This window comes from Salvelinus sp. IW2-2015, linkage group LG14 (assembly GCF_002910315.2).
Source record: "Salvelinus sp. IW2-2015 linkage group LG14, ASM291031v2, whole genome shotgun sequence".
NCBI lineage: Eukaryota > Metazoa > Chordata > Actinopteri > Salmoniformes > Salmonidae > Salvelinus > Salvelinus sp. IW2-2015.
Genome location: NC_036854.1, coordinates 31,826,694 through 31,850,278, shown reverse-complemented (window position 1 = coordinate 31,850,278; position 23,585 = coordinate 31,826,694). Strand labels below are relative to the sequence as shown.

The 23,585-nt window shown below is 44.0% G+C and overlaps 1 protein-coding gene across 3 annotated transcripts; it reads right to left on the bottom strand.

Annotated features, from left to right (window-relative positions):
- Positions 1 to 2,870: 2,870 nt before the first annotated feature.
- Positions 2,871 to 22,441, bottom strand: LOC111973270 (acyl-coenzyme A thioesterase 9, mitochondrial). 3 transcript variants are annotated; one of them, XM_024000573.2, is made up of 16 exons: positions 22,306 to 22,441; positions 9,079 to 9,173; positions 8,860 to 8,886; positions 8,071 to 8,116; positions 7,753 to 7,923; positions 7,594 to 7,631; positions 7,212 to 7,295; positions 6,937 to 7,040; positions 6,789 to 6,862; positions 6,615 to 6,682; positions 6,423 to 6,534; positions 5,892 to 5,982; positions 5,710 to 5,795; positions 3,869 to 3,956; positions 3,622 to 3,772; positions 2,871 to 3,210 (listed from the first exon to the last, which is right to left on the bottom strand). In XM_024000573.2, the coding sequence occupies exons 1-16, from the start codon at positions 22,317 to 22,319 to the stop codon at positions 3,152 to 3,154; spliced, it is 1,308 nt and encodes a 435-aa protein (XP_023856341.1). In that variant the 5' UTR covers positions 22,320 to 22,441; the 3' UTR covers positions 2,871 to 3,151. The 3 variants fall into 3 exon arrangements, with proteins under 3 accessions (XP_023856341.1, XP_023856342.1, XP_023856343.1); XM_024000574.2 differs by lacking the exon at positions 8,860 to 8,886; XM_024000575.2 differs by lacking the exons at positions 9,079 to 9,173; positions 22,306 to 22,441 and having other exon boundaries at positions 8,484 to 8,886.
- Between the last annotated feature and the right edge of the window lie 1,144 nt (positions 22,442 to 23,585).

The window sequence follows — 23,585 nt, the reverse complement described above, 5'->3', positions numbered from 1 at the left end:
TTTCATCTCATCTCTTCGAGATGGAGTCAGAGACACAGATTTTTTTTAATGAAAGTTGTGTAATGGTCCTTCGAGAATTCCCTATCCCTATACCGTTCAGTAAAAGTGTGTGCCCTGCAGTACGTTTGTCTGTCCCACTGAGGTGATAGCATTCATCACAGTGTGTGGAAGAGTTCAGTGCCATCGGGGCCAAGGTGGTCGCCTGTTCTACAGACTCCCAGTTCACAAACCTGGCCTGCTACAAATTGTAACTCCTGACCCCTAATCCCACTATACAAATATAATTTGATTGGTTGATGTCAACATAATCAAACTCAGGAAGTAGGGTGGGCTGGGACCAATAAGAATCCCTCTTCTCTCTGACATCACTCACCAGATCGCCAAGGACTACGGAGTCTACATGGAAGGCCTGGGAAACACACTCAGACAGGATACAAACACTCAACCAATTCCCACACAAAAACATGAACAATTAACCTGTGCCTCCTCTACTCCTCCTCTTCTCCAGGGGTCTGTTCATCATAGACAGAGTAGGCATTCTGAGACAGGTTACCCTGAATAACCTCCCAATAGAACGTTCTGTAGACGAGACCCTGCGTTGGGCACTCAACACACACAGACTACACAGGAGGGCAGTGTTGACCCCAGTGTGTGTTTATGTGTCTCTCTGTCCTTTTGTGTCCAGCTGGATCATACCATGTGATATGACTAATCAGTCCTGTACCAATACTAACAGAGGGATGTTTTATTCAATCAGATCAACCCTGAGGAGGCCTTGAAAGCCCGGTGGCCAAAGCAGGAGCAACCCCAGAACAACCCCAACACCAAGTAAGAGTGACACTCAACAGCTGACCAACCAGTCAGATCTAGTCTCATCTGTTGATTAACCAATTACTGTTGACCATATGAACTGGCAATTTGGGTTAAGTAGTTTAGGATGAATCACCTTTCTCGTGTTTTTTCCTGTAACTTCCTTTTACAACCACAAGATAGCGATCAAACTCCTCTCTTTTGTCAGCATAATCACATCACATTGCGGTTTATACAATTCATCAATTTCATATTTTAATTAGGGGTCCTAGCATTGAAGGTGCAGGAACCCTACCATTATTGTAAACAAAGATGGCATTTCCAGACCAGTTMATGGCGCTATAGCACACTTTAGGGCTATAACTTCTGAACTGTTGACTTTGAGTCATGCAATTTCGTAAACATTATGTACATAAGGACAGTAGAATATGTTATGCAGGGGTTGTGACTAGATAGAGTACAGCTACGACTGGTAGTTACTTTTCATAGCAGGTTAGGAGAGTAATTTAGCTAACCTTAACCTCAGTCTCCTAACCTGCTACAAAAAAAGTAACTTCTGGTCGTAGATATATTCCCCAGTCAGAACCCCATTTGGGACCGTAAACAGATCATTGTGGGGCTCCGGCCTTGTACTAGGATGACCCTGGAATGCTGCTTGCAGCTTCAATGAATGTAATATCTATATATCTATATATCTTTTCCGGGAGAGACTGATGTTTGTGACTCACTCCCTAGATCATCCCAGATCCAGGGGAATTATAATCCATTATTTAGACTAGCTGATGTGAACGACTGAGTCTACCAGAGGGATCTGTTCAATGAAGTTAAATGTTCAGAACATAACAGATAGAAATGTAATGAATAGAGCCGACATGATGTCCTATTCTACATGACAGGCAATCATATCTGTTCTACACAATACATTTCTATCTGAACATTCTGGAACGCTGCACCCTGAACAGACTTTAGCCAACTCAACAACCTTCACTTGAAGAAAATAACTCTTATTTGCTCAGTCGAGTTGACTTTTAACGTGTGTATGGACACTTACAACAGCTTCCTTCCTTAAATTTTTGATAGTTGAACATGAATAAAAGACGGATGGATACACGTGAATCACAATGAAGGATAAATATTTATTGCAAATATGTGTTCATTTGTTACATAACTTTGATCGAATTGAGCAAAGATGCCCCTTTCCCTTAAATAACCCATACACACCCATTCACTCGCTCTAGTGTACACACGGATGAAGTTTATATAAAATAGAATATATAAAAATAAGACTTGTGATGAGTATCTGTGAAAAACAAGTTTGTGCGTTTTAAAGATGTAAGACTGTGTAGCATGAATAACATTTTGACAAAATATAAAATCATGTTGATGTAATCATGCTAATCAAATGGCTACCCAGACTATTTGCATTGACTGCCCATCCTTTTTTTTACGCTGCTGCTACCCGCTGTTTATTATCTATGCATAGTCACTTTACCCCTACCTACATGTACATATTACCTCAATTTCCTCGACTAACCGGTGCCCCCGCACATTGATTCGGTGCCGGTACCCCTGTATACAGCCTCCTTATTGTTCTTATTATTGCTCTTTTATTTTTTACTTTAGTTTATTTAGTAAATATTTTTCTTAACTCATATTTTTCTTAAAACAGCATTGTTGGTTAAGGGCTTGTAAGTAAGCATTTCTACCCCTGTTGTATTCGTCATGTGACATATAAAATTTCATTTGATTTTATGTAGAAAAAAAGTGATAGCACTATTGACATCTGTGTTCCCAAACCAGGATCCCAGAACGTAAACAGACTCCAGAAGAACCAACCACCAAACTGACCTATACTAGACAGACATCATGCATATATTTAAGCAATAAGGCACAAGGGGGTGTGTTATATGGCCAATATACCACGTCTAAGGGCTGTTCTTAGGTACGACGCATCGCGGAGTAACTGGATACAGCCCTTAGTCGTGGTATATTGGCCATATAACACAACCCCCCGAGGTGCCTTATTGCTATTATAAACTGGCTACCAGAATAATTAGAGCAGTAAAACAAAATGTTTTGCCATACCCGTGGTATACGGTCTGATATACCACGGCTGTCAGCCAATCAGCATTCAGGGCTCGAACCACCCAGTTTATAAATATATATATTTGGTACATAGAGGTAAACAAATGAATAGATACCTTGTTATTCAAATAGACACACACACACACATACACACACACACACCGTACGGTAAGGAGTGCGGGTGCGGTGGCTGGACACTAAGGCTTTAGCAGGTAGTTGTTGTGTTGGGTCAGGTTTCGTCAGTGTTCATCACGTCTCACTGAGACTCCAGGGTCTGGTTAAAGTGTCTCTTTCCATCCAGGTACAACATGGACTCTGGAGATAGACACATACGACCAATGTTAGACTGTGTGGAATCTCCAGTAAAAACATTACAATAACTTTAATCTCTTTCTGTTGGCACAAACGTTCCAGTAACAGTACCTCCGTAGCTCTGCCATGCAATGTTAGAGTTTAAAGGTCAGGGGTTAGAGGTCATACCTCGGTAGCTCTGCGGTATTATTGCTGAGTTCACGTCATGTCGGAAACTCAAACTGACATTTCCAACTTGCTTACTCGTAATATAAACAAACCCTCGTTTCCCACAAGGGAAGTATCCGAATCAACCAATAGGAAGCTCTACATAAATAACGTTAATTTTAACTCGGAGGTCCCGAGTTTCCGACATGACTTAAATGCGGCATATGTTAGGGTTAGAGTTAAAAGGTCAGGGCTTAGAGGTCATACCGCCGTAGCTCTGTGGCACTATGTTGGGGACGTCTTTGTCTGTGGCGAAGGTGAAGTGGAAGACATTAGTGGTGTTGTGCTGCCGGGTCATGGGGTCAAGAACCTCTGTATGAACTCTGACCTGGATGTACTTTCCCTCTGTGTAACACACCTGGAGACGGAGAGAGGGATGTGTCAGCACTGAAATTGGAGCAGATCATATAACACACAAATGCACATGCTTGCATGCGCACACCCACACACAAACCTGTGATGAGAGCAGGAGTAGGGAGCCAATCTCTACTGGCTTCCGGAAGAGGATATCGTCCACGGCAACCAAGTTAGGCCGACACCCCCTGGAGCAGAGCGAGAGAACACACACACAATGAGGATGCGCAGGTGTACAGTGCATTCGGAAAGTATTCAGACCCCTTGACCTTTTCCACATTTTGTTACGTTACAGCCTTATTCTAAAATGTATTAAATTGTTTCCCCCCCCCCCTCCTCAATCTAAACACAATACCCCATAATGTCAAAGCAAATACAGGTTTTTAGAATTTTTTGCAAATGTATATATAAAAAAAAAAATGGAAATATTACATTTACATAAGTATTCAGACCCTTTACTCAGTACTTTGTTTTAGAACCTTTGGCAGTGATTACAGCCTTGAGTCTTCTTGGGTATGACGCTACATGCTTGGCACACCTGTATTTGGGGTGTTTCTCCCATTCTTCTTTGCAGATCCTCTCAAGCTCTGTCAGGTTGGATGGGGAGCGTCGCTGCACAACTACTTTAAGGTCTCTCCAGAGATGTTCGATCGGGTTCAAGTCCGGGCTCTGGCAGGGCCACTCAAGGACATTCAGAGACTTGTCCCGAAGCCACTCCTGCGTTGTGTTGGCTGTGCGCTTAGGGTTGTTGTCCTGTTGGACGGTGAACTTTCGACCCAGTCTGAGGTCCTGAGCGCTCTGGAGCAGGTTTTCATCAAGGATCTCTCTGTACTTTGCTCTGTTCATCTTTCCTTCGACCCTGACTAGTCTTCCAGTCCCTGCTGCTGAAAAACATCCCCACAGCATGATGCTTCCACCACAATGCTTTACCGTAGGGATGGTTTCCTCCAGATGTGACGCTTAGCATTCAGCACAAAGAGAATATTGTTTCTCTTGGTCTGAGAGTCCTTTAGGTGCCTTTTGGCCAACTCCAAGCAGCTGTCATGTGCCTTTTTCTGAGGAGTTGCTTCCGTCTGGCCGCTCTACCATAAAGGCCTGATTGGTGGAGTACTGCAGAGATGGTTGTCCTTCTGGAAGGTTCTCCCATCTCCACAGAGGAACTATGGAGCTCTGTTAGAGTGACCATCGGGGTTTTGGTCAACTCCCTGACCAAGGCCCTTTTTAATGATAATCTTTTAACCTTCATTTAACTAGGCAAGTCAGTTAAGAACAAATTCTTATTTTACAGTGATGGCCTACCCCGGCCAAACCCTCCCCTAACCCAGACGACTCTGGGCCAATTGTGCGCCGCACTATGGGACTCCCGATCATGGCCGGTTGCGATACAGCTCAGGATCGAACCAGGGTCTGTAGTGACGCCTCTAGCAGTGAGATGCAGTGCCTTAGACTGCTGCGCCACTCGGGAGCCCCGAGTGGTATGATCAATGGAAACAGCATGCACCTGAGCTCAATTTCGAGTCTCATAGAAAAGGGTCTGAATACTTATGTAAATAAAGTATCTGTTTTTTTGTTTAATACATTTGCAAACAATTCTAAAAACCTGTTTCTGCTTTGTCATTATGTGGTATTGTGTGTAGATTGATGAGGGATTTTTTTTAAATCCATTGTAGAAAAAGGCTGTAATGTAACAAAATGTGGAAAAAGGGAAGTGTCAAAACATTGCACTATAACTTTGAGTCTTGTGGGAATGTTCCTTGTTTGATATTATGGGTGTTTTAAATAACATCTTCATCAACCCTAACAGAACATTCCTGTAATATTTCTATAGAATGATTTTAATTAAATCCAGACATAGTTGCTGAGGTGTGTTTAGGGTACATGTCATAACGTCACACTAACTGGGAATGTTCTCGGTTGCTGGGAACACATTCGCTCACTCACCCGTAGACACATGCGTTAGCCCAGCCCAGCTCGTAAGCTTTCCTCATCAGAAACCCTCCAAAGATCCTGTTAAAGATGTTCCTCTCCTGAAAACACACATCTTAGTCAGCACAAATTAGAAATGTTTCAGGTTGTAAATATCTCTGCTTCTCTCTCCCTCCTTCCCTCTCTCGCTCTCTAACCTGTGGATGGCAGATCTCCAGTCCTTTGACTTTGGCATCCTCCATCCATACTGAGTTAGGAGGCAGAACTCTGCTACGGAAACTCACTGTCCTACAGGACAACACACAGACAGACAGCATCACCACACACTCACAAAATGCTTGTACTGGATTTTATGATGTGTGTGTTCTCATCATTTAATAAGGTAACACTTGTAATTTGACAGTGAAGCAAACAAAAAAAACATAATATTTCGTACAGCTTATGATTCAGTGAGTTTGCTCTTGTAGATTTTTATGCCTTATATGTGTTTGTACAATGGGTGTGAAGTCAATTAAGATTATTGCTACCTTAAATTAACTTTAATCTCATTTTAATGGGAACATCAATGTGACAACAATTTGATATGACAAAATATGACTGTAGTCATTGTGATCAATGTGATTTAAAGATACACTATGGAAGTTTAGTCGCTTATTGTTTATGTAAAAACAAATATTTGATGTGTGTGTGTGTATATTTGTGTGTGTGTGTGTGTGTTTGTGTCGTACTTGCTGTCCAGGGTGTTGAGGAACAGGCTGTGTACGATCTTCCTCTCCTCAGCAGTAGGGGCCACCTTTAGTAGAGACGCTGTACTCAGCTCTATACGACGCGTCTTATTGACTGGAGGGACACACACACACAGTAAATAACAGAAACACAAACACAGTAATATATACACATAAGGATGTAGTCTGTCTTACTCTCTCCCTGCTGAAACAGTTTCTCCTCCTCAATTCCCTCTGGCTTCAGAGGGTTAACAAACGCTGCCCTGAGAGAGACAGAAACCGACAGAGCAATAGAGACATCAGTCATGGATGGATACTGTGGATGGTTGGTTGAATGGATGGATGATTGGATGGATGGATGTTGTATACCTCTTGTTCTCAGGGTCTCTGGCCACCATAACAAACGTAGCGTCCAGAACTGGAGTGTAGGCCCCACCGTGGTACTGTACATACACACAGACATAACATCACTATTGTGGACATTAGTATATTACTGTGTGTGCGCGCGCGTGTATACCTGAGACATGTGCATCTTGGCTTCAATGGAGGTCTTCCCCACCCAGGTCACGTGACCAGTGAACTTGATGTCACAGTCAGGGTGGATGATTTGTTTCCTCATGTCTGTGACATCACATACAGGGGAAATAAGCCACAACTACAAAACTGCAACAGTAACAAACAATATATATTCAATGACACTAGGAAAAAGTGTCCCTGGATTAGATTTGAGAAACACTGCACTGGTCTATACGGTACACCCTGGTGTTGTACCAGGACTGCTAGGTGTCATACCTATCTTATCCACCAGGGCAGTGACGATGGACAGAGGAGATCTCTGAAGTGTCTTGTTATGGGTGTGAGAGTAACAGATCAACACTGAGGGGGGGAAAGAGAGACAAAGAGAGAGAGAGTGAATAGTAATACCAAGTACCAGTGTGTTGTTGAGGTGATGATGTTGGCAGGTAGCCTTGTGGTTAGAGCGTTGGGCCAGTAACCGAAAGGTTGCTAGATCGAATCCCAGAGCTGACAAGGTAAAAATCTGTCGTTCTGCCCCTGAACAAGGCAGTTAACCCACTGTTCCTAGGCTGTCATTGAAAATAAGAATTTTTTCTTAACTGACTTGCCTAGTTAAATAAAGGTTAAAATAAAATACAAAATACAAAAATGGTCATACCTGCTAGACTGTCCAGATCCTCCAGGATACGGCCAAACCTGGAATAGAGACAGCATACAGAGGGGGGAAGGAAGTGTGTGTGTGTGTGTGTGTGTGTGTGTGTGTGTGTGTGTGTGTGTGTGTGTGTTTGAGAAGAATGTGTGAGTGTGTATCTGTTACCTGACACCTTTGAGGTAGTTGAGGTATTTCTCTCTAAGGGTAGGGTCTGTGCCTAGGGGAAGGTGGGCCTCTATGTAGCTGTCCTTCATCCTGCGGACAGGAAGCTCATCCTGAGAACCAGCCAGCTGATTGGACAATGACAAACGGTCAGCTAACGCCTGCTGGTGGTCTCTACAGGATGGGAGATAGCGAGAGATACAACAGGAATGAGCTGTGAGTTTAACAAGGTTATACACATCTATAACAAGTAAACACAGGCCTTCCTGTCATGGTATCAATATCTCAATACAAAGTAGCTTTACTGGTTCTGTTTGGTACCTCCAGTTAGTGGACGCTCCCACAATCTCTCTCAGCCTGTTGCGCACTGAAAAACAAACACACAGTTGATCAGCTCTCAGTGTGTGTGTGTGTGTGTGTGTGTGTGTGTGTGTGTGTGTGTGTGTGTGTGTGTGTGTGTGTGTGTGTGTGTGTACTGATTCTGTGCTCAGAACAGAATGTGCAATGGGAATCATATGATCTCAGACAGAATGACAGCAGCAAGCTACAGAGTACTAGTGAGGTCTGGGTAGGATACACAATATCAGCTCCACTGTTGTTCCAGCTAGCACATGGAGCCACTGAGTGGCTTTGCGCTGCAGCTCGAGGGTGTACGCGCAATGGGGAGAAATCACTAGTGCACTGACAAGGTAATAAGGTGTCATTTCAGATTTGCCTATTGGTTTGTGGCCCACCTGACTGGCGCCGCTGTGATGTCATAATGTTGAGACGATATGAAACAAGACACTTGAGAGAGAGAGATGACCAAGACAGTTCTGCATACTATAGAATAGGGTACAGCAGCCTCGTTAAGAGGTGCCCGCCACTGCCACAGGCCAGGGGTGCATTCATAGTTCAGTCTGTAAGAAATGGAAGAGAGAAACAAGGCCGTACAACCAGCTCAACAGACCACAGGGTGCTGGATAGAGATAGAGAAAGAGAGAGTGCGTTCAAGGCAGTGTGTTTGAGAGACGATGAGCTAAAATACATGCAGGCAGGATTAAGTTGAATTTAGACTGAATTAAGTAAGTGTTTTATACAATTAGGATTCAGGGTTGATTACCAACACACCATTGGACATTAGCAAGTGAGCATTTCCTGTGGAGAGTGGAGACACAAAACAAGTAATGGGTTAGAGGTCAGGAGACTAGATGGAGTCTCAATGTCCTCTAGTCTTGTCATCATACCCCAAGAGTAGTATAAATTAAGTTCATAACAAATAATTAATTAATCAATTAACAAACCAATATATAAATACTTAGTCAGTCAGTCAGTTGTATATGGCCTTACCCTCAGACATGTCCGGGGCCTTCCCCTGCAAAGACACAGGCCCCCGGGAGAACGTCCTGGTTGTCAGGGACGCCACCGACCTTAGGAACCGGAACCTGTGGAACGGAAGGAAAAAACACTGACATGTCAACACAGCAAGCCCACAACATTCAAACTCAAAGTTCCAATTACTACAGATCCATCGCGTAAACCTATTAATACATGTGTATGGGAATCCCAGATGTCAGTCAAGTCCCTGGCACGTAGCCCACTGAGTTGGACAGCACATTACAGCACAGTACAGAACAGCACAGTGGACTTCAGTACAGTAGAGTTCACAACTTAATCACTGGTTGAAGAGTGTTTTCTGCCCCTCCCAAAATATTGAATTTGTAGATAACTGGCCCTCTTTCTGGGACTCCCCCACAAACAGGACCAAGCCCTGCCTGCTGAGGAGTGACGGACTCCATCCAAGCTGGAGGGGTGCTCTCATCTCATCTATCAACATAGACAGGGCTCTGCCAGCCTGCAAGCTAAGTGGAGTCTGCCACTAGCACTGTCAGTGTAGTCAGCTCAGCTTTCCCGCTGAGACCGTGTCTGTGCCTCGATCTAGGTCGGGCTGAAACATGGCAGTGTACGCCTTAGCAATCTCACTGGAGTAGACCTCCTCCATTCCTGTCATAATTGAAAGAGATTATGATAATATCTCACATCTCAAAATATAACTACTTCATGTTAGATCCCTCACTTCCAAGGCAGTCATAGTCAATGAACTAATCACTGATCATAACCTTGATGTGATTGACTGAAACATGGCTCAAACCTGATTTATTTACTGTGTTAAAAGAGGCCTCTCCTCCTGGTTACATTGGTGACCATATCCCCGCGCATCCCGCAAATGTATTGCTAACATTTACAACAGCAAACTTCAATTTACCCATTTTTTCCGTCTTTTGAGCTTCTAGTCATAAAATCTATGCAGCATGCTCAATACCTTTTTATAGCTACTGTTTACAGGCATCCTGGGCCATATACAGCGTTTCTCACTGAGTTCTATGAATTCCTATCGGACCTTGTAGTCATGGCGAATAATATTCACATTTTCGGTGACTTCAATATTCACATGGAAAAGGCCACAGATACACTACAAAAGGCTTTCGGAGCCATCATCGACTCAGTGGGTTTTGTACAACATTTCTCCAGACCTACGCATTGCCACAGTCATACCCTGGATCTAAACTCAGCAACAACAAAAAAACTCCCTTTTTCAGGACCCTGTCTTTCAAAGATAATTTGTAAAAATCTAAATAACTTCACAGATCCTCAATGTAAAGGGTTTAAACACTGTTTCCCATGCTTGTTCAATGAACCATAAACAATTAATGAACATTCACCTGTGGAACGGTCGTTAAGACACTAACAGCTTACAGACGGTAGGCAATTAAGGTCACAGTTATGAAAACTTAGGACACTAAAGAGGCCTTTCTACTGACTCTGAAAAACACCAAAAGAAAGATGCCCAGGGTCCCTGCTCATCTGCGTGAACGTGCCTTAGGCATGCTGCAAGGAGGCATGAGGACTAAAACAGGATTGTGGCAGACCCCGTGTAACACCTGCACAGGATTGGTACAGCCGAACATCACACGGGACAGGTACAGGATGGCAACAACAACTGCCCGAGTTACACCAGGAACGCACAATCCCTCCATCGGTGCTCAGACTGTCCGTAATAGGCTGAGAGAGGCTGGACTGAGGGCTTGTAGGCCTGTTGTAAGGCAGGTCCTCACCAGACACTACCAGCAACAACGTCGCCTATGGGCCAGACAGGACTGGTCGCGGTTTTGTCTCACCAGAGGTGATGGTCGGATTCGCGTTTATCGTCGAAGGAATGAGCGTTACACCGAGGCCTGTACTCTGGAGCGGGATCGATTTGGAGGTGGAGGGTCCGTTATGGTTTGGAGCGGTGTGTCACAGCATCATCGGACTGAGCTTGTTGTCATTGCAGGCAATCTCAACTCTGTGCGTTACAGGGAAAACATCCTCCTCCCTCATGTAGTACCCTTCCTGCAGGCTCATCCTGACATGACCCTCCAGCATGACAATGCCACCAGCCATACTGCTCGTTCTGTGCGTGATTTCCTGCAAGACAGGAATGGAAGTGTTCTGCCATGGCCAGCGAAGAGCCCGGATCTCAATCCCATTGAGCACGTCTGGGACCTGTTGGATCGGAGGGTGAGGGCTAGGGCCATTCCCCCCAGAAATGTCCAATGTCCGGCACTTGCAGGTGCCTTGGTGGAAGAGTGGGGTAACATCTCACAGCAAGAACTGGCAAATCTGGTGCAATCCATGAGGAGATGCATTGCAGTACTTAATGCAGCTGGTGGCCACACCAGATACTGACTGTTACTTTTGATTTTGACCCCCCCTTTATTCAGGGACACATTATTCCATTTCTGTTAGTCACATGTCTGTGGAAATTGTTCAGTTTATGTCTCAGTTGTTGAATTTTGTTATGTTCATACAATTATTTACACATGTTAAATTTGCTGAAAATAAACGCAGTTGACAGCTCCCTGGTATACAGAAAATACCAGAGCCCTGAAGCAAGCTTCCTGAGAATTGGAAAGGAAATGGCGCTCCACGAAACTGGAAGCCTTCCGACTAGCTTTCCAAGCTAGAGAAAAAACAATCCTAAATGTATTTTTGATACTGTCGCCAAGCTAACTTGGTCTTCACTTCAGCAGTGATGAATTCATATATATATATATATACACTGCTCAAAAAAACAAAGGGAACACTTAAACAACACAATGTAACTCCAAGTCAATCACACTTCTGTGAAATCAAACTGTCCACTTAGGAAGCAACACTGATTGACAATAAATTTCACAATAGCTGTTGTGCAAATGGAATAGACAACAGATGGAAATTATAGGCAATTAGCAAGACACCCCCAATAAAGGAGTGGTTCGCAGGTGGTGACCACAGACCACTTCTCAGTTCCTATGCTTCCTGGCTGATGTTTTTGGTCACTTTTGAATGCTGGCGGTGCTTTCACTCTTAGTGGTGCATGAGACGGAGTCTACAACCCACACAAGTGGCTCAGGTAGTGCAGCTCATCCAGGATGGCACATCAATGCGAGCTGTGGCAAGAAGGTTTGCTGTGTCTGTCAGCGTAGTGTCCGAGCATGGAGGCGCTACCAGGAGACAGGCCAGTACATCAGGAGACGTGGAGGAGGCCGTAGGATGGCAAACAACCCAGCAGCAGGACGCTACCTCCGCTTTGTGCAAGGAGGTGCCTGCCAGAGCCCTGCAAAATGACCTCCGACAGGCCACAAATGTGCATGTGTCTGCTCAAACGGTCAGAAACAGACTCCATGAGGGTGGTATGGGGCCCGACGTCCACAGGTGGGGTTGTGCTTACGAAGCCCAGCACCGTGCAGGACGTTTGGCATTTGCCAGAGAACACCAAGATTGGCAAATTCGCCACTGGCGCCCTGTGCTCTTCACAGATGAAAGCAGGTTCACACTGAGCACATGAGCACATGTGACAGACGTGACAGAGTCTGGAGACGCGTGGAGAATGTTTCTGCTGCCTGCAACATCCTCCAGCATGACCGGTTTGGCGGTGGGTCAGTCACGGTGTTGGGGTGGCATTTCTTTGTGTGGGGCCGCACAGCCCTCCATGTGCTCGCCAGAGGTAGCCTGATGGCCATTAGGTACCGAGATGAGGATCCTCAGACTCCTTGTGAGACCATATGCTGACACATGCACATTTGTTGGCCTGCTGGAGGTCATTTTGCAGGCTCTGGCAGTGCACCTCTTGCACAAAGGGCGAGGTAGCGGTCCTGCTGCTGGGTTGTTGCCCTCCTACGGCCTCCTCCACCTCCTGATGTACTGGCCTGTCTCCTGGTTAGCGCGCCTCCATGCTCTGGACGCTACGCTGACAGACTCCGTCTCATGCTACCACTAGAGGTGAGAGCACCGCCAGCATTCAAAAGTGACCAAACATTCAGCCAGGAAGCATAGAACTGAGAAGTGGTCTGTGGTCACCACCTGCAGAATCACTCCTTTTTGGGGGTGTCTTGCTAATTGCCTATAATTTCCACCTTTTTGTCTATTCCATTTGCACAACAGCATGTGAAATTTTATTGTACATTCAGTGTTGCTTCCTAAGTGGACAGTTTTGATTTCATAGTAAGTGTGATTGACTTGGAGTTACATTGTGTTGTTTAAGTGTTCCCTTTATTTTTTGAGCAGTGTATATATAATATATATATATATATTTCTAATTACCGATTGTTATGAAAACTGAAATCGGCCATTCCGAATAATTGGTCGACTCTAATTTTTACCTTGTCAGCTCAGGGATTTGATCTAGCAACCTTTCGGTTACTGCCCAACGCTCTAACCACATAGGCTACCTGCCACCCCATTCATGGAACTTCTTCAATGAAATATCATGATCATTAGAAAGCAAATGACAGACTCTCTTTGAATCTGCATATTACTCCAAAACGCAGTTGTCCTGAGTCTGCGACAGAACTGCCAGGACTAAGGTAATGGAGACACTCAAGTTATTTAATCCTGTATTTCTCGACACATTCACAAAAACAGTCATGGCCTCTAAGCCTTCCAGCTGCCACTACCTGAAAGAGCTACTTCCTGTGCTGGCCTTCCTATGTTGAACATAATAAATGGCTCCCGATCCTCTGGATGTGTACCGCAAACTCACTATAAGTGGCAGTAATAATGCCACTCTGAAAAAGCCAAACTTTGACCCAGATTTATTTTTAATTTTTTTAAATGTTTTATTTTATTTTAAATCGGCCTCTCAATTTTGGGGGAAAAAGCTGTTGCCTTCCTGAAGACAAATAACATATAACGAAAACTCTCCACTCTACGCGACCTGCTGTCTCAACCTCTGAATGCTCGGAAAAGAAAGCCAAATAACATTTACTCCTGAGGTGTTGACCGTTTGCACCCTCTACAACCCATGTGATTATTATCTGACCTGATGGTCATCTATGAATGTTTGAACATCTTGAAAGACGATCTGGCCTTAATGACCATGTACCTTTAATAATCTCCACACAATCTCCGTACTAAACTCTAACAGTACAGTATTGTGACTGGAGTTATACTCTACTTTCTCTACTGTATTGCACTTTACGATATACTGTACTGTCCAAACTTGTGAAGCAGACGTTTACAAGTGGTTCAGACTTGGACTGACCAAATTTCTCACGTCTATGGAGTATCTGGTGTCCGTCAGTGCTCAGTGGGTGAGAGGGCTGGTTACAGTAAATGGAAAGTTGGGGGGTGTTGGTTGTTGTAAGCAGTCACAAGCGGAAGTAAAATAGAGGTAGGTGGAGGGGGACGACCTATGTTTGCCGCTTGGTTGCATGAGAGCTGGCACTACAGTGGGATCCTAGCCCGAGAAGAGACAGTCAGGGGGGAAAAGCTGAATAAGAAACTGCAGTGAGATTTGAGGATCGGTGGAGATAGAGTGTCAGTGCAGTGGAAAGAGACATAGACGCATGGGCAGATGATGCAGTAGGAAGAGAATGGCTGATGAAGGAACACCAAAGGAGTGGAAGGTCTGCACTGTTTACACTATGTTTCTCGACCACACGCGACAGAAAAAGCATTATGTCTATGAGCTGAACATAACAATATGCCAGTGGAAGGAGATCCTATGAGCTGAACATAACAATATGCCAGTGGAAAGGAGATCCTATGAGCTGAACATTAACAATGGCCAGTGAAGGAGATCCTATGAGCTGAACATAACAATATGCCAGTGGAAGGAGATCCTATGAGCTGAACATAACATATGCCAGTGAAGGAGATCTTATGAGCTGAAACATAACAATGTGGCCAGTGGAAGGAGATCCTATGAGCTGAACATAACAATATGCCAGTGGAAGGAAGATCCTATGAGCTGAACATAACAATGTGCAGTGGAAGGAGATCCTATGAGCTGAACATAAAATATGCCAGTGGAGGAGATCCTATGAGCTGAACATAACAATATGCCAGTGGAAGGAGATCTCTATGAGCTGAACATAACAATTGCCAGTGGAAGGAGATCCTATGAGCTGAACATAACAATTGCCAGTGGAAGGAGATTCCTATGAGCTGAACATAACAATGTGCCAGTGGAAGGAGATCTATGAGCTGAACATAAAATATGCCAGTGGAAGGAGATCCTATGGCTGAACATAACAATGTGCAGTGGAAGGAGATCTATATGAGCTGAACATAACAATATGCCAGTGGAAGGAGATCCTATGAGCTGAACATAACAATATGCCAGTGGAAGGAGATCCTATGAGGCTGAACATAACAATATGGCAGTGGGAAGGAGATCCTATGAGCTGAACATAACAATATGCAGTGAAGAAGGAGATCCTATGAGCTGAACATAACAATATGCCAGTGGAAGGAGATCCTATGAGCTGAACATAAAATATGCCAGTGGAAGGAGATCCTATGAGCTGACATAACTATTAATAGGCTATAATTGTCAGTGGAAGGGAGGACAGTCAGCAGGAGACCCTATGAGCTGAACATTACAGTATGCTCAGTGGAAGGGAGGACAGTAGCAGGAGACCCTATGAGCTGAACATAACAGTATGTCAGTGGAAGGGAGCAGTAGCAGGAGACCTATGAGCTGAACATAACAGTATGTCAGTGAAGGAGGACAGTAGCAGGAGACACTATGAGCTGAACATAACAGTATGTCAGTGGAAGGGAGGACAGTAGCAGGAGACCTATGAGCTGAACATAACAGTACGTCAGTGGAAGGGAGGACAGTAGCAGGAGACCTATGAGCTGAACATAACAGTTTGTCTGGGAAGGAGACAGTAGCAGGAGACCCTATGAGCTGAACATAACAGTATGTCAGTGGAAGGGAGGACAGTAGCAGGAGACCCTATGAGCTGAACATAACAGTATGTCAGTGGAAGGGAGGACAGTAGCAGGAGACACTATGAGCTGAACATACAGTATGTCAGTGGAAGGGGGGAGAGTAGAATTCAGTTGCAGTCATTCTGTTACTGATTTTTTGGTCATTCTGTTAAAGATTTGGTAACACATTGACACATTTCAATCACTTAATAAATCATAAACAAAATGATCAGTAAAAAATAAAACAATAGCTAATTGGTAGGTCTACGAATCGTGGCTGAATGACGACATGGATATTCAGCTAGCGGGACAACAGAGGGGGGCGGTCTGTGCATATTTGTAAACAACAGCTGGTGCACGAATCGAAGGAAGTCTCTAGATTTTGCTCGCCTGAAGTAGAGTAGATTGTGATAAATTGCAGGCACACTACTTGCCTAGAGAGTTTTCAGCTATACTTTTCGTGCTGTTTATTTACCACCACAGACGGATGCTGGCACTAAGATCGCCTCAGTCAGCTGTATAAGGAAAATAAGCAAACAGGAAACCACTCACCCAGAGGCGGCGCTCCTAGTGGCAGGAGACTTTAATGCAGGGAACTTAAATCAGTTCTACCAAATTTCCATCAACATGTTAAATGTGCAACCAGAGGGAAAAAATTCTAGATCACCTGTACTTCACACAGAAGACGCGTACAAAGCTCTCCCTCGCCCTCCATTTGGTAAATCCGACCACAACTCTATCCTCCTGATTACAAGCAGAAATTAAACCAGGAAGCACCAGTGACTCAGTCTATAAAAAAGTGGTCAGATGAAGCAGATGCTAAACTACAGGACTGTTTTGCTATCACAGACTGGAAAATGTTCCGCGATTCTTCTGATGGCATTGAGGAGTACACCCAATCAGTCACTGGCTTTATCATAAGTGCATCGAGGACGTCGTCCCCACATTGACTGTACGTACATACCCCAACCAGAAGCCATGGATTACAGGCAACATTCGCACTGAGCTAAAGGGTAGAGCTGCCGCTTTCAAGGTGCGGGATTCTAACCCGGAAACTTACAAGAACTGCTATGCCCTGCGACGAATCATCAAACAGGCAAAGCGTCAATACAGGGCTAAGATTGAATCATACTACACCGGCTCCAACGCTTGTCTTATGTGCAGGGCTTGCAAACTATTACAGACTACAAAGGGAAGCACAGCCGCGAGCTGCCCAGTGACACAAAGCCTAATCCAGACAAGGGGCGAAGGGGAGGCCTACAAGACTTATCACTCTATGCTCGCTTCGAGGCAAGCAACACATGCAACACACGCTTCGAGGCATGCATGAGAGCATCAGCTGTTCCAGGCGACTGTGTGATCACGCTCTCCGTAGCCGACGTGAGTAAGACCTTTAAACAGGTCAACATACACKAGGCTGCGGGGCAAGACGGATTACCAGGACGTGTGCTCCGGGCATGTGCTGACCAACTGGCAGGTGTCTTCACTGACATTTTCAACATGTCCCTGATTAAGTCTGTAATACCAACATGTTTCAAGCAGACCACCATAGTCCCTGTGCCCAAGAACACAAAGGCAACCTGCCTAAATGACTACGGACCCGTAGCACTCACGTCTGTAGCCATGAAGTGCTTTGAAAGGTTGGTAATGGCTCACATCAACACCATTATCCCAGAAACCCTAGACCCACTCCAATTTGCATACCGCCCAAACAGATCCACAGATGATGCAATCTCTATTGCACTCCACACTGCCCTTTCCCACCTGGACAAAAGGAACACTTACGTGAGAATGCTATTCATTGACTACAGCTCAGCGTTCAACACCATAGTACCCTCAAAGCTCATCACTATGCTAAGGATCCTGGGACTAAACACCTCCCTCTGCAACTGGATCCTGGACTTCCTAACGGGCCGCCCCCAGGTGGTGAGGGTAGGTAGCAACACATCTGCCAAGCTGATCCTCAACACTGGAGCTCCCCAGGGGTGTGTGCTCAGTCCTCTCCTGTACTCCCTGTTCACCCACGACTGCATGGCCAGGCACGACTCCAACACCATCATTAAGTTTGCAGATGACACAACAGTGTGACGTCTGTTATATCTGTTATATCTGGAGTATTTCTCCTGTCTTATCCGGTGTCCTGTGTGAATTTAAGTATGCTCTCTCTCGGAGGACCTGAGCCCTAGGACCATGCCTCAGGACTACCTGGAATGATGACTCCTTGTTGTCCCCAGTCCACCTGGCCGTGCTGCTGCTCCAGTTTCAACTGTACTGCCTGCGGCTATGGAACCCTGACCTGTTCACTGTGATTACTATTATTTGACCATGCTGGTCATTTATGAACATTTGAACATCTTGGCCATGTTCTGTTATAATCTCCACCCGGCACAGCCAGAAGAGGACTGGCCACCCCTTAATAGCCTGATTCCTCTCTAGGTTTCTTCCTAGGTTTTGGTCTTTCTAGGGAGTTTTTCCTAGCCACCGTGCTTCTACACCTGCATTGCTTGCTGTTTGGGGTTTTAGGCTGGATTTCTGTACAGCACTTTGATATATCAGCTGATGTAAGGGCTATATAAATACATTTGATTTGGTAGGCCTGATCACCGACAACGACGAGACAGCCTATAGGGAGGAAGTCAGAGACCTGGCCGGGTGGTGCCAGAATAACAACCTCTCCCTCAACGTAACCAAGACTAAGGAGATTATTGTGGACTACAGGAAAAGGAGGACCGAGCACACCCCCATTCTCATCGACGGGGCTGTAGTGGAGCAGGTTGAGAGCTTTAAGTTCCTTGGTGTCCACATCAACAACAAACTAGAATGGTCCAAACACACGAAGACAGTCGTGAAGAGGGCACAACAAAGCCTATTCCCCCTCAGGAAACTAAAAAGATTTGGCATGGGTCCTGAGATCCTCAAAAGGTTCTACAGCTGCAACATCGAGAGCATCCTGACTGGTTGTATCACTGCCTGGTACGGCAACTGCTCGGCCTCTGACCGCAAGGGCGTACGGCCCATCACATCACTGGGGCTAAGCTGCCTGCCATCCAGAACCTCTACAGGCGGTGTCAGAGGAAGGCCCTAAAAATTGTCAAAGACCCCAGCCATAGACTGTTCTCTCTACTACCGCATGGCAAGCGGTACCGGAGTGCCAAYTCTAGGACAAAAAGGCTTCTCAACAGTTTTTACCCCCAAGCCATAAGACTCCTGAACAGGTAATCAAATGGCTACCCGGACTATTTGCATTGTGTGCCCCCCAACCCCTCTTTTTACGCTGCGGCTACTCTCTGTTTATCATATATGCATAGTCACTTTAACTATACATTCATGTACATACTACCTCAATCAGCCTGACTAACCGGTGTCTGTGTGTAGCCTCGCTACTTTTATAGCCTCGCTACTGTATATAGACTGTCTTTTTACTGTTGTTTTATTTCTTTACCTACCTATTGTTCACCTAATACCTTTTTTGCACTATTGGTTAGAGCCTGTAAGTAAGCATTTCACTGTAAGGTCTACACTTGTTGTATTCAGCGCACGTGACAAATAAACTTTGATTTGTAGACACTAGGCGATATTTCTTAAAGGTCCTGAACAGTCATTCTGATCATGTAAAATTGCCTTTTGGGTGACTAAAATATCACCCATAATATTATGAGTAACTAAATATCAGCCATAATAACAGCTCTTTGAAGCGCCTATGTCTAGAAACGTGGATGCAGTGAGCAGGGTTGTTTCAGGCTGGCTGAAGACCTAGCTAGACAGTAAGTAGCTAACACCAGACACAGATGAAAGTGGAAACATAAGTATATTTGCCATTGATTAATAATGTAAACTTTGAATTATATATTTGCTGACACTATATAGTCAAATGTAGACACCAGCAAAGTAGCTATCTAGCTACAGTACCTTCGGAAAGTATTCAGACCCCTTGACTTTCTCCACATTTTGTTACGTTACAGCCTTATTCTAATGGATTAAATTGTTTTCCCCCCCTCATCAAATCTACACAAAATACCCCATAATGACAAAGCAAAAACAGGTTTTTAGAAATTCTAGCAAATGTAAATGTGATATTTCGATTTCTTGTTTTTAATACATGTATTCAGACCCTTTACTCAGTACTTTGTTGCACCTTTGGCAGTGATTACAGACTCAAGTCTTCTTGGGTATGATGCTACAGGCCTGGCACACCTGTATTTGGGAGTTTCTCCCATTCTTCTCTGCAGATCCTCTGAAGCACTGTCAGGTTGGATGGAGAGTGTTGCTGCACAGCTATTTTCAGGTCTCTCCAGAGATGTTCAATTGGTTTGAAGTCCGGGCTCTGGCTGGACCACTCAAGGACATTCAGAGACCTGTCCCAAAGCCACTCCTTCGTTGTCTTGGCTGTGTGCTTAGGGTCGTTGCCCTGTTGGAAGGTGAACCTTCGCCCCAGTCTGAGGTCCTGAGCCCTCTGGAGCAGGTTTTCATCAAGGATCTCTCTGTACTTTGCTCCGTTCATCTTTCCCTCGACCCTGACTTGTCCCCCAGTCCCTGACGCTGAAAAACATCTCCACAGCATGATGCCGTCAACACCATGCTTCACTGTAGGGATGGATGGTGCCAGGTTTCCTCCAGACGTGATGCTTGGCATTCAGGCCAAAGAGTTCAATCTTGGTTTCATCAAACCAGAGAATCTTGTTTTTCATGGGCTCATGGTTTTTCATGGTCCTTTAGGTGCCTTTTGGCAAACTCCAAGCGGGCCGTCATGTGCCTTTTACTGAAGAGTGGCTTCCTTCTGGTCACTCTACCATAAAGGTCTGATTAGTAGAGTGCTGCAAAGATGGTTGTCCTTCTGGAAGGTTCTCCCATCTCCACAGAGGAACTCTGGAGCTCTGTCAGAGTGACTATTGGGTTCATGCTCACCTCACCTCCCCGACCAAGAACCTTCTCCCCTGATTGCTCAGTTTGGCCGGGCGGCCAGCTCAAGGAAGAGTCTTGGTGGTTCCAAACTTCTTCCATTTAAGAATGTTGGAGGCCACTGTGTTCTTGGGGACTTCAAATCTGCAGAAATGTTTTGGTACCCTTCCCATATCTGTGCCTCGACACGATCCTGCTCGGAGCTCTACGGACAATTCCTTCGACCTCATGGCTTGGTTTCTGCTCTGACATGCACTGTCAACTGTTGGACCTTATATGGACAGGAATCTGCCTTTCCAAATCCTGTCCAATCAATTGAACTTAACACAAGGCAGACTCCAATCAAGTTGTAGAAACATCTCAAGGATGAATAATGGAAACAGGATGCACCTGAGCTCAATTTCAAGTCTCATAGCAAAAGGTCTCAATACTTATGTAAATAAGGTATTTCTGTTTTTATATTTTTATTACATTTGCAAACATTTCTATAAACCTGTTTTTGCTTTGTCATTTTGGGGTATTGTGTGCAGATTGAGGGGGAAAATATTTTTAATCCATTTTAGAATAAGGCTGTAGTGTAACAAAATGTGTAAAAGGGTAAGGGGTCTGAATACTTTCCCAAATGCACTGTATATAAACCACGTCCCTCTGAAAACACACCTTCTCTGATGTTGGTACTTATTAAATTAGGTAAGAGAATATCATGTTACCATTGGTGTATTAAAATAAGAGTTAGGGTGATGTCACCCTATTCCCTTAATGATCCAGGCTCCTGAATCCTATTCCCTTAATGATCCAGGCTCCTGAATCCTATTCCCTTAATGATCCAGGCTCCTGAATCCAAGTGTTTAACATGAGGGAGGGAAGCAATAACTTTATGATCAAACTTGATCAATGTAGAAGCAACAATAATTTTTCATACTTTGGTCATCATACTTTTATCTGGTTTCATCCAAATATAATCAAATTTCACAAAAAAACATGATTTTAACTGTTCATTATCTATAAAATGATTTCTGCAAAACTTAATATAAATGATGAAATTAGTTGGCAGGGGTCTTTACAACATAGTTTTTTGATATATTTCTAATATCTTTTGACTTTTCTAATAGATATTTTCTAAGACCTCTTTTCCATATGTTTGACCAGAAATCAAAGCCTATGCTTATTACACATTTTTGGGATGGAAAATGGTTGGAAAATGCATATACTGTATACCTTATTTTTTCTAAAACATACTCAGCGTTCATTTTACACCAATTTTGATACGCTCCTTTGAACTTCACGTTCGAGCTCATGGTGTTGTCTTTTTTTTACAAAGAAATGCCTTTTAGCTAGCTAACGCTACTACATTAGCAAACTAACGTTAGCTAACTAGCTTTACCATTTCTGTGAAATCGACTGGTTTAGCTAGCTCTTCTACACTCTCACACTCACCTCGGTGACAGCATTTCCGTGTGCTATATGAAGATGTTTGAGAAGTTAGCTGAATTTGCTAAATACCGAAATACAACTCCAAAACGGAGGGACAGATTAAGCTAATTATACAAAGAGTGACAGCACTGAAATTGTAGATGCTTTCCTGTGGACATTTGCCCTTGGCTGTACGTACCGTACTACTAAAAATAAGTGCGCAATTATTTTGCGGATATAATGGATGGTGTAATTCACTCTCAAATTCATAGACAGAGCTATGGATGCAAGGACTTACCATTAAAGATATGTTTTATTTTGTTTTAAGCATTGAGGCTATGTTAGTTAACAATTTGCTATGTTTGTTAACAATTGTTAACTAACAATGGAGACAAATCAGCTTATATTTTGGGTTGTGATGGGGTACCAGTTTAACTTAAAGCTCATGAGGCATTTATAAGTTATATTCTGCTTGAATCAATGGGTATATTCCATATATATTACTTAAACGTCCAAAAATGTATGTACAAATGGCAGATTGCCCCTTTAACCTCCCTGTATGTGAGTGCATATGGCCTCCGCCAAGAGGTCTGCAACTTTATGGCACAGCTTCCCTGTAACTGCAGTGCCACTGATTCAAGCCCCCCTGTCTCTTCTCCTTTAGATAGGGCCCAGTTTGAGAGGTGAGAGAGAACAAAGTTGTTAGACTACGTTCGATGGGGGGTACGAGACAGTATTCTGATAACATGTCTCCAGTGGGACACAGCTTTGCAGGGAAATCCTTATTGGATGTACAAACTTTGCTGTTGTTGTAACAATTCTAGAGTTAGTTCACCTCTAAACTAAAGTTTGAAGATCGATTTATTGTCAAAGAGTATAAGCATATTTTTACGTGAGTGTACATGAAAAGTTTATTTCCAAAACGCTTTTATCCTAAATGATTGCATAGCTTATGGGTACCTTCATGTGTGTGTGTAAAATAATACTGTTTTCAGATTTTTTTATTCATAGATTTTATTGAAATGTGTTTTTTGCAAAACGCTTCATATCCATTGTTTAGCTGGAATGGAATGTTCATGTGCTGTATATTTGACTCTGATTTTTGTTGTCTCATCTAGCTATCTTAAGATACATGCACTATCTGTAAGTCGCTCTGGATAAGAGCGTCTACTAAATGACTAAAATGTAAATGTTTTACATACAGATCTCATGTTACAGTGTAGAATTATTTTTAACCTTTTACTGCAGTGGGCTAAATCAGGATCACACAGTGTTTCGTAGTAGTCTTAAACAAATCTACTTTG

What these genes read in the sequence shown, in the direction of transcription:
- LOC111973270 (XM_024000573.2), bottom strand. An exon ending in TGGAGATCTGCCATCCACAG is followed by an intron (nt 5,796 to 5,891) that starts GTTAGAGAGCGA and finishes GTGTGTTTTCAG; the next exon opens with GAGAGGAACATCTTTAACAG. An exon ending in GCTAACGCATGTGTCTACGG is followed by an intron (nt 3,957 to 5,709) that starts GTGAGTGAGCGA and finishes GCTCTGCTCCAG; the next exon opens with GGGGTGTCGGCCTAACTTGG.